The sequence below is a fragment of the Nyctereutes procyonoides genome, unplaced genomic scaffold, assembly GCF_905146905.1.
Source record: "Nyctereutes procyonoides isolate TBG_1078 unplaced genomic scaffold, NYPRO_anot_genome, whole genome shotgun sequence".
Taxonomy (NCBI): domain Eukaryota; kingdom Metazoa; phylum Chordata; class Mammalia; order Carnivora; family Canidae; genus Nyctereutes; species Nyctereutes procyonoides.
In genome coordinates this window covers 13835313-13846135 of record NW_026575159.1, presented here as the reverse complement: position 1 = coordinate 13846135, position 10823 = coordinate 13835313, and the positions used below count along the sequence as shown (strand labels likewise).

The following is a 10823-nucleotide window of genomic DNA, read 5'->3' as shown; positions in this document are numbered from 1 at the left end:
TTTTTCTTGTAGAACAACATATGACTCCTGCATCCTTTCCAGATAAACTGATAACGCAGGCTGGCTGTATTAACCCATTCATTTGGCACTGCAGGATGAGGTCCAGACTCCGCAGAGTGATACAGGAGGTTGGGCAGAGTCCAAACCCACACCCTCCTCTCAAGACTCCCACACCCGGTGTGTCTGCCTGCAGGTATTATTTTCAGTTGCCTGAAGCACTGGGACAGCTTTTGCAGGTGGTGGTGTCTGGCTCAAGTGAGGACCTTCCCCCTCTTTTCCTCCTGGCTGACTTCTTACCGTCCTTCCAAAATGAGTGTGAGTATTACCCCCTTTCCCCTTTCCCCTTTCCTAAGCTGAGAAAAAAATGCAGACAATACCACCTGACACACCAGGTGGCTCCAGGGCCTCTCTGTAGACCATCATAGCTCTTCTCCGCACACACAAAAATTGTGGGATACTGATTCCTTGTCCAGGGCTTTCCTCCCAATCCCACACCCTCGTCCCCTTTCATCATCTGGAAGGACCCGGAAAAGAGCGGGGGGGCGGGGGGGACAAGCTCTGATCATCACTAGTGATGGACTCTTGTAGCACCCTAAGGACACCCTGGAGTTTGCACCCATACCTCGAAGTGGCCAGGCTGGTTCCCGTAGCCTCCTTTTAGCAGCCGCTCTAAAGGAAAAATATAGTCAATGTTTAAAAAGTACCCAATAAATTTGAGACTTCTGTGGATGTCACAAACCAAAATAGCTATTCTATTAGAACAGTATCTAACACTTTCGTAATTGAAAAATTAAAATAGCTGTAGCCACTGCTACTTCATACTGTATGTTGTAATTACGCCTGGCAGTGTGTTTCTGTGTTACAATTGACTTCGAGTTGTGGGCCACCCAGCAGGGAGGTGCGTGCTTTGTGCCAGTGGACAGGATGCCAGTTTGGAGGACCTGGGTTTCACTTTCTGGTTGGGTGATGGGGCCAATACCCTCTTTCCCTGGAGCTTCTCTTTCTTTCGGGGTGAAAATGGCAGGAACAGGCGAGCCTCCTCCCCTGCATTGTCTGAGAGGCCAGATGACAGCACGGTTGTGAAAAGCGCCCTGTGCGCGGTCGCCTGCCCTCCAGGAGGGGGGAACATGGTGGTGATATTCCTGGGAAAGTCAGAGCAACTTCCACCGTAGACGCTGCCCAGCAGCAGCAGCAGCAGCAGCAGCAGCAGCAGCGCAGCGGGGAAACTCGCGCAGCAAAACCCTTTTGGAAGAAGCAGGGGAGGACTCCTAGGGCAGGGAGGGAGGAGGAGGGAAGGAAGGAAGGAAGGAGAATCGCAAATCAAACCTCGTGGAGACTCTCCTTGAAAGGTTACGGGATGAAAAATTAACTTGGCACGGCTGGGGGTGGGAGCGCGGCCGGCTGCCCCGGGTGCCCCCCGTCTTCAGCCTGCGGACACTTTTCCTTCCCCAAAGCCATTTTAGTCAAAGGTCATGTGTGAGTCTTGTCAAAGGCCAGCTTCCAATGGAATCATTGTCCCCCGGGACAGCGGCCCCCTGACTACATCTGCATTGGAGAAATCCCAAAAGCAAACGGCCCAGTGCAAACAAGAGCAGCCCGGGGCGGCCGTGCCGGGGCAGAGCTCACAGGTCCGCCGGCCCCGCCGCAGAGGCCGCGCCCGCAGCGCCCAGACGCCCGCAGCATGACCCGCCGCGCCGATCGGGTACGGTAGGCGCCTCTCCCTCCCCCGCCTCCGTCGTGGGGCTCCCGAGCCCGAGCCGCCAGCCGCCAGCCGCCAGCCGCCAGCCGCCAGCCGCCAGCCGCCAGCCGCCAGCCGCCAGCCGGGGCACCCTTGCAAAGGGCCTCCGGACTTGCCGGAAAGCGGTCCCCGCTGGGCTGCGTTCCCGTGCACTCGGCTGGAGCGATTTCCAGGCGCGCGAGCTGCAGAGCTTAGCTCGTTGCGAGTTTTCCTTGCCAGGGAATGTTTGGGTTTGTAAAAACTGCGTCTCTCGTTTCTGCAAAACGAGCGGCGGAACGCGCGGAGAGGGAGCGTGGACGGATCTCGGTTCACCCAAGGCTCGAACCCGTGCCAAGTGGGAGCCCTACCCGCCGCCGCACCCACCCACCCCCACCCACCCCCACCCCAGCTCCGCCCCACGCTGGGCGCAGCCAGGCTCCGGGGGCTGGGACTTGCCTCCTCCAGGGCCCCGCCACCGGCTCCGCGGGGTGCTTATTACCTGCAGCACAGGGCTTTGCAGGAAGGATGGGGATTTTTGAAGCCCTCTGTGTCAGTCACGTTCTCTGGGATCCTGCACGCGTGTCGCAGAGGGACGGGTCCCCTCCCGGGCTCCACTAGGGAAAGATTTGATTGGCGTGCACGCAGCCGGGGCAGCCAGTCCTTGGGCCCTTTGTACTGCACTATTTGAACAAGTCTTTCAAACGGATCTGGCTAATTTGGGATGAGAGCTCGAGGGAGCCTGGGGTCCCAGCGGAGCAAGGGGGTGCTTTTGATCCGGACTTGGAAATGTCCCAGGGCAAGCAGAGCAGGTGGGGAGGATCGGAAGGGGCAGGCGGTGGGTCAAAGGGTTCCCATTGCCGCGCTGCCACGCTCTGGTTTCATTTTAACAGGTTAAGCCCAGAGCCATTTCTCACTGATAAAGGGAATGAAAACAAAAGCCTTTCTAGCGCTCCTCGGGACGGAGAGAGAAGCCGGCGGTGGTATCCGTGTGTGTGTGTTTATCGCACCCTCGGTTCCACCCGGGGGGACGAGGCGCTCCGCACTTGAGTTCATTAGATGTTAATTGCGCTTCTGCTCTTCCCCCACCAAACTTCTGGAAAGAGGTGGGTGTCGCCGGCGGGTCTGCACTCCCTCGCTACCCAGGTACCGCTTCCCGCCCCTTCAGCTGGCAGCTACCCGGGGCTTCCGAAAGGCAAAGCTTGGTCAGGGCCCCCAAAGACCTCTCTGAACCGTAGAGCAAGTTCAGCTTTCTCCTGGCTTCTCTGCCTCAGTTCCAGCACGTTGGTGGTCCCCTCTCCCACCCGCTCTCTATCTCATGACTCTCTCCTGGACTCCCTCTGGCATCCTTGGTGCCCATTTCATGCCTCTAAAGGTCTTCCCTTTTCAGCAGCAGTGCTGGCACATCCCTCCGTTCCTTGATCCTCTTTCCTTTTCGTCCCATTTCCATGAAATGTCATCCACTCCCATGGCTGCCACCATCACGTGCAACTCAGTGGCTTATCCTGGTCTTTCTCCTAAATACCAACCTTCTGTAAGGGACGTCCCCACTTTGATGTCCCGGGGAGCACCTTAAAACCATCATGTTCAAAACTGAATTTGTCTTCTCCCTCCTTCTCCTAGGCCCGGTCCTTCTCTTCCATTCGCTGCTACTCAAATGGCATGCCCACTGTCCAAGCCAGACACAGCAGACTCATCCTAAGTGGCTTCCTCTCTTTCATTCTCACCTGGTGGGTCACCAGGTCTCTACCTACACCGAGTCTCTCTTTTACCCACTTCATACAATTCACACACATCCCTGCCTCTCCATCTGACTTGCCACTGTTTTAGTCAAAATCTGTAACACCCCAAATTCCATTGTAGTCAAAATTTCCCACTGGTAGGCCAGGACTACCCATCCCACACCCTCTATCTGGTCACCGTACCATGTCCAATGATCTCTCTAAAATGCAAATATCATCATACAGATCTTTTTGGAAAAGTCTTCAGTACAGTCCTATTTTTCCCTGTTGAGTTGGTGTGCACAGGTCCTCCACAACTTGCCTTTTACCCTCCCCTGCAATCTCATCTCTTATCCTGCACTTCCTCTCCACATTTTATGCACATTGTTTGCAAATTTAGGCATATTAAACTATTTACGAAACATGACTTTCCTCCTTGTCCTTCTCTTGGGTCTGTGTCTATATTTTTCCTCAGAGACTCAGCTGAGAGCTACTTTCTCTTGGAAACTACCCAGACCATCTGCTCCCCATCCTCCGGAATGGGTTAGGTGGCCCTCCCATATTCTTCCAGAGCTTACTTTATTCCTTCTGTTAGAGCATTTACCATTCCTTCTTGCACACATCTATTTTTTTTTTTTTTGTCTGTCTCCTCCTGGCCCGTAAAGTGCTCTAGGGCAGGGATCAGCCCTTTTTCTTAGCATCCTGAGAACCTATAACCTGGCCCCAACTGGGATGCTCAATGAATGAGTGTGAATTCTTGTGAAGTTCTTGTCAGTGACTATTATGTTCAGGCATTGAATAGGGTGATAGAGATACAATCTATAAATACAGATGGTAAAGGGTGAAGAGCGAAGTTCACCCATGATTATCAGGAAGAGGCATAGTCTTCACCTTTTTAACAAAGGAAGGGTTTAGACTTTCTGAGTATTTGAGATAATCCCCCACGTCTCCAGTTGTACTAGCTCTCTCTCCAATCCACATCTCAACTAACGAGTTTCTCTGATTGCTACCTGCATGTATCCTAACCTTGTTCCAGACCAGTTTTGCTTTGGCTTTGTGAAGGTGAAGGAATCCTTTCAGCAGGAACCTGGCATGGAAAGAAGGTCCTGAAGGCCAAGATAGGTGGGCTTCTAGAAGAGCCTTTTGATAGGCTGCTACCAAAGATACAAGCTGGTATCTTCCAAAACCAGAGGAAGTCTGCAAGGCCTCAGAAGGGCCCAATGGATGAGATCTTTAAGGGTGACTTGAGTGTGGTTTGGGGAGACTAGAGAGGAGAAAATGCAGCTTTGGTTTTCCAAAGAGAGAAATACGTGCATCCGAAACTGCAGGTTGAGTGATGATTAAATTCTATAGAGAGTTATTGAAACTCTAGTTGTTCTTGTTTGGGGCCTTGGTTCTTTTGAGATTTGGATGAACATTACTCTTCTCAGCAAAAATGGACAATATACAGGACAGGGCACTTTCTGTAAGCTTTCAGGAAGTTCATACAAGTCCACTCTTAGATTCCTTTCAGTTGACATGAACTCAGGTTAAGAATCTCTAGTCAAAGGTAAAAAAAAAAAAAAGTCTCTAGTCAAAGGATTAATTCATTCCACAGATATTTGGGAGGGTAGGTGGTGATTAGTAGGAGCCAGCATACATCTAATTAAGCATATTTTCTCTTTTGAGAGAATCCCAGTGTAATGTGTGGTATTGAATGTCAAGTCACAGGACGTGGGCTCACATTCCTGTTCCGGCACTTGCCAGTTGTGTGACTTTCTTTCTGAGTCATAGTTGTATTAGGTATTGAAAAGGGATAATAGGTGTCAGGAATTTTAACTAAAATAAAGCACCTGGAATATGGTATACCTAATTATGATCAACCAATTCAAAATCTTGATTTCAGGAAGGGCCCAGATCTTAATCTTCTTCTGGATTAGAAGGATGCATGTGAGCTAAATTAATACCTGGTTGAATGCATTTGTTAAAGGCTATTGGACTAATGGGTGGATGTCTTTAGTGGTATGCTGTGGGCTCTGTCCTTATCCCTCTTTTATTCAATATCAGTGATATCTACGAAGGCATAACACATCGATCACATTTGCTTAGAAAAAAGCATAAGGGTTAAGAGTCCAAAAGCTATCAATCAGTCGTAGTCTATTTTGGCTTTCTATGTTGTGGGGAAGTATGCAGAAATAGATATAAAATGTGTTGTGCACATTCATAACAGTCAATTGCAAATCATTGGGTGTATCTGTGCAAGAGAGAGAAGAGCAAAAAAGGGGTGGAAGAGTAAGAGGTAGAGAGAGGAAGAGGAAGAGAGAGTGGGGAAGAGAGGAGGGTTAGAGGAGCAGGGGGCAGGAAGTGACAGAGAGAGAAAGTTTAAGATAAAAGCCATGGCTTCATATAGTGAAGGTTTAGGAGTTTAAACTGACAATAAAATCAATAGTGAGAAGTTTTCTCTAAAATGTTAGGTTTTACATCTTACACTGTTGGTGGGAATGCAAGCTGGTGCAGTTGCTCTGGAAAACTGTGGAAGTTCCTCAAGAAGTTAAAAATAGAGATACACCAGGACCCAGCAATTGGGCTACTGGGTATTTACCTCAAAAGATACAAATGTAGCGAAATGACAGGACACCTGTACTCCAATGTTCATAGCAGCAATGTCCACAATAGCCAAACTGTGGAAGGAGCCACGATGTCCTTTGACAGATGAATGGATAAAGAAGATGTGGTACACACACACACACACACACACACACACACACACACACAATGGAATATTACTCAGCCATCGGAAAGGATGAAATACCTACCATTTACATGGATGTCTATGGAATAAGAGGGTGTTATCTGAATGAAGTAAGTCAATCAGAGAAAGACAATTAGCATATGGTTTCACTCATATGTGGAATATAAGAAATACTGAAAAGGACATAAGGGAAGGAGGGGAAACTGAGTGGTAAAAAATTAGAGAGGAAGACAAACCATGAGAGACTCAACTCTGGGAAACAAACAAAAGGTTGCAGAAGGGGAGGTTGGTGGGGGATGGGGTAACTGGGTGATGGGCACTAAGGAAGGCACATGATGTGATGAACACTGGGTGTTATACTATATGTTAGCAAATTGAATTTAAATAAAATTTAAAGAATGTTAGGTTTTATTTAAAAAGGTATAGAATAGAGAAAATGAAAGGTGACAGTCATTCTCCTCTGTGTTGTGCAGACTATATCAGAATAATTGTATTTAGTTCTGGTTGATACATATGAATCCATGAATACATTAGCATATGTTATATACCAATCATTGTGCCAGATGCTGAAGATAATGGGGCTAAAAGAGACAGACTTGCTTTCATGGAGTTCACAGTATACCAGAGGTACTAGAAGAATAAGCAGATAATTTAAATTCAATGTTAAACTTGCTTTAATAGGGGAAATTTAGGTCTCTGTGGAACCACCCTACAAGGCATATTTAATCCAGATTTAGCAGGACCAGGGTAGGCTTTTTAGAGGAAATCAAGTTTAAAGTGAGACGCAAAGGCTGGGCAAAGATTCTCAAGGTCAAAGTGGTAAAGTGAAGTGAGTTCCAACCATAGGTGACCGTACCTTCAGTAGGCAGAGAGCAAGAGGTCCCTTCAAGGGACTGAAACAGGTGTTGCAGGGGGAAAAGGGAATGAGAGAGATGAGATTGAGTGGTGATAGGGGCTAGACCTTCATGTAGTGGAGCTGTAATTGATCCTTAGGAGAACAGGGAATCATTAAGGCTATGAGGAGGGCAGGGTCCCCATCAGTTTTGTGTTTTGGAAAGATCGTTCTAGCTGCAGAATGGACAATGGATTGGAGGGATGGTTGATGAGAGGGAGGTGTTGTGGCAATCTAAGCAAGTGAGGATGGTGGCCCCTATCCCCATGGTAAGGGGAAGAGGACAAGAGTGGAACAATTCAAAAGCTAACTAGGAGATATAAAGCAAATAGTGAACTGCAGGAATGTGTTGGGAAGGGTGGCTGCAGGACATCTGCCTACCAAGCGGAAGATCGAGAGGACTATGATGTCTATCTTTACATCCTTCATTCTCGTGTAGAAGTGAGATTGGCATTGCACTCATTTCTCTGAGATGGCAGAGCTGGGCCAAATGGGTGGGAGAAACAGGGAGATACATTTCAGCTCAGTACAAGGAGGAATTTTCTAACAGAACTCTTTCAAGGCAATGAGCATTTTGTCATAGAGATATTTGAACAAAAACACTTGGTAACTATTCTTGGAAAAGTTGGAGAGGCAGGAAGAGAAGTGGCCAGGCTGGATGGGCACTCACATTTCCTTCCAACTCCAAGATTCCAGGATTCTGTGTGTAAGGTTCTAATCTCAGCTTGGCATTTAAGGGCCGGGGTGATCTGGGCCTTTGCAGAGCGGCCATAGGTCCCGGTTTCCCTGACTAGTCCTAATGTAAGCCTGCTGCCTCCTGGTACCTATTGAGAATTTCCACATTCACTGTCAAAGGGTCTTAATTTGAACAATAAAATTTCTGACGATTCGTCCCTCTGACTTAATATTCCTGCCTGGTCTGCTGGCATCCTATTAGAAATCCTAAGAACTACGCATACTGAACTATATTTGTTACTTTCAGAGAAGAGTTAGCATTTTGCTGCTTGTTTGTTTACTTTTGCCTTTTCTTATATCAGAAATATCCCTCCTCTGTCCAACCTATTTACCTCATTGAGAATATATTTTTTGAGAATATACTTTTTCATCAAGGCCTGACCTAAATCAAATGTTGAGTCCTTCATTAAGGCCTCCTTTAACATCTTAGGCTGCATGATAGTGTTGAATACATAATTATTTTTATATTTATTTGGTCTCCTTCTATTATCCCCTAGGAGTCCAATACTAAGATCTTGAAACAGACAGTAACCCTATGGTATGAATAGTGCTATGTCGAAGGCAAACGCCTTTCAGAAGGAAATAAGTGAGGCATGCATTTTATTGGAAAAAGTTATATAAAGAAAGTACTAAGGAGGAACAAAAAATTGTCTACAATATCAGGATCTAGAGATAAGTATATTAACACATGGGTAAATACCCACCTATACTTTTATGCGCATGTAGCATTAAAATCAGAATCATGCAAATCTTTCTGTAACCTATTTTTCACTTAACAACATACCAAGAGTATTACTTCATGACATTATATATTTTTCAAAAACATGATCTTCAGTGGGTACATTGTGTTCCATTTTGCTGCCTCATGATTTGTTTAACTCCTCTTGGTGGATATCAGACTGTTTCTACTTTATTGATGGTACAAATAATGTTATGACTATCCCCTAAGACATATGTCCATGTACCCATACATCTGTTCTTTATGGGATATTTTAAATTTCTAAAATGACAGGACAGTTTATGACTAAAATAAGGATACTGAGTTGCTATGAAAGTGAGAATTAAAGAAAGGCCTAATTTTACTTTTCTTTCTTTTCTTTTTAAAAAAGATTTTAGAGACAAAAGAGAAAGAGAGAGCAAGCGAGTGAGCACATGCGGGGCAGGGCAGAGGGAGAGAGAGAATATACAGCAGACTCTCCACTGAGCATGGAGCCTGACATAGGCCTTGATCTCAGAACTCTGAGATCATGACCTGACCCAAAATCAAGTCAAACTTAAGCCAATGGAGCCACCTAGGCACCTCCAATTTTACTTTTAAAAATTTCATTCCTATTCCATGTTATATAGATGTACAATATGTAACATTTTTTATATGTGTGTATATACTTACTAGCTTTTTTTAATTTAATGAAGGCATCTGATTTGGAAATGTGTCAATAACCAGCAAGCTTGATGCAGAAGTGAGAGATAACCAATAGATATGTTTCTTAAATAATTGAGTCTGAAATCTAAAAACTTCAGCACTTCTGTCAGTGTAACAAATTTTTATTCCCAAGCTAAATATAAGGAAAAATGATGAGATGTGTGTTACAGGATAAAGATAATTCTCTAAAATGAAAGACACTGCCTAATGTTTCACTGTCTAGAGAAGATATATGAGTGGCCATGGCTTTAGATCTTTATTCTGAAGCAAATAATTTATCAACTTAGACACTCAGCAAGGAGGTTGGTCTCCACTGTAGAGTGAAATATTTTCATTTGAGAAGCAGACCTTGGTTAGGAAACACCGTGAATCAATTTGGTGACTTTTTAACAAGATAGATGAAAGATGTTGTTATGGGTTAAATTATGTCTCTCCCTTGACCCCTAGTTGAAGCCCTAACTCCGAGTACCGCAGAGTGTGACTTTATTTGGAAGTCAGGACAGAATTAATAGACTATATATATATGATATATATATGATATAAACTATATCTCTATCTTTCTATCTATCTATCAACTATATAGAATTATTATAAAAATTGGCTCACATGATTATGGAGGCCAAGAAGTCCCAAGATCCGTTGTCTGCAAGCTGGAGAATTTAGAAACCTGGTAGTGTATTTTAGTTTTAGTCCAAAGCATGGGAGGCTGATGGTGTAAATCCCAGTCTAAGTTCAGAGGTGTGAGAACCAGGAGCATAGATATGTGAGGGCAGAAGAAGATGGATGTCCCAGCTCAAGCAAAAAGAGCAATTTGCCCTTCCTCCACTTTTTTGTTCCATTCAGGAGCTCAATGGATTGGATGATGCATTGGTGAGGGTGATCTTTACTCAACTGACTCAAATGCTCAGATGCTAATCTCTTCCGGAAACACCCTCATAGACATACCCAGAAATGCTTTACCAACTATTGGGGCATCCCTTAGTCCAATAAAATTGGCACATAAAATTAACCATCACAGGGTCTTCGCAGAGGTAATAAGTAAAGTGATGTTATCAGGGTGAGTCCTAATCCAATGGGACCGGTGTAGTTATAAAGAGGGGAAATTTGACCCAGAGATACATATAGAGGGAAGAGAATGGGAAGAAACAGGGGAAGAATATGGCTATCTACAAAGCCGAGAAGAGAGTCCTAGAAAGATCCTTCCCTCACAGCTCTCAGAGGGAACCAACCCTGCCGACACCTTGATTTTGGGCTTCCAGCCTCCAGCAGTGTGAGTCAATAAATTTCTGTTACTTAAGCCATTCAGTATGTGATACTTTGTTATGGCTTACTACAGACTTAAATTAATACAGATTTCATGAGCACTTAATTCCCCTGGCATGGTTTCAGCTGGTAACACTCAATACATTATTTTGCTCTTTGGTCACCAGAGATCCTGCTGTTATTTATAGGAATGATAGATGATAGTGTATTGCTGGTCCCAGTTAGCAAAGCATTTCCATATCCATGATCTCCTTTGATCCTGACCAAAGAGAAGAGATGATAATTCTTATAACTGCTTTAGGGATAGGAATTGGAAGTTCAGAGAGATTCAAGACTGCACAGGT

General features: G+C 45.4%; 1 protein-coding gene across 2 annotated transcripts in view; it reads left to right on the top strand.

Annotated features, from left to right (window-relative positions):
- The first annotated feature begins 206 nt into the window (after positions 1–206).
- The window catches only part of ENPP2 (ectonucleotide pyrophosphatase/phosphodiesterase 2), a 109947-nt gene continuing 99330 nt past the window's right edge, over positions 207–10823 (top strand). The window contains exon 1 of one of the 2 annotated variants that reach the window (XM_055314226.1): positions 207–315. In XM_055314226.1, the coding sequence (XP_055170201.1) occupies positions 310–315 (6 nt within the window). In that variant the 5' untranslated portion in view covers positions 207–309. Of the gene's footprint in view, positions 316–1567; positions 1703–10823 lie in introns of those variants that run through there. The other variant, XM_055314224.1, reaches the window with a different exon arrangement.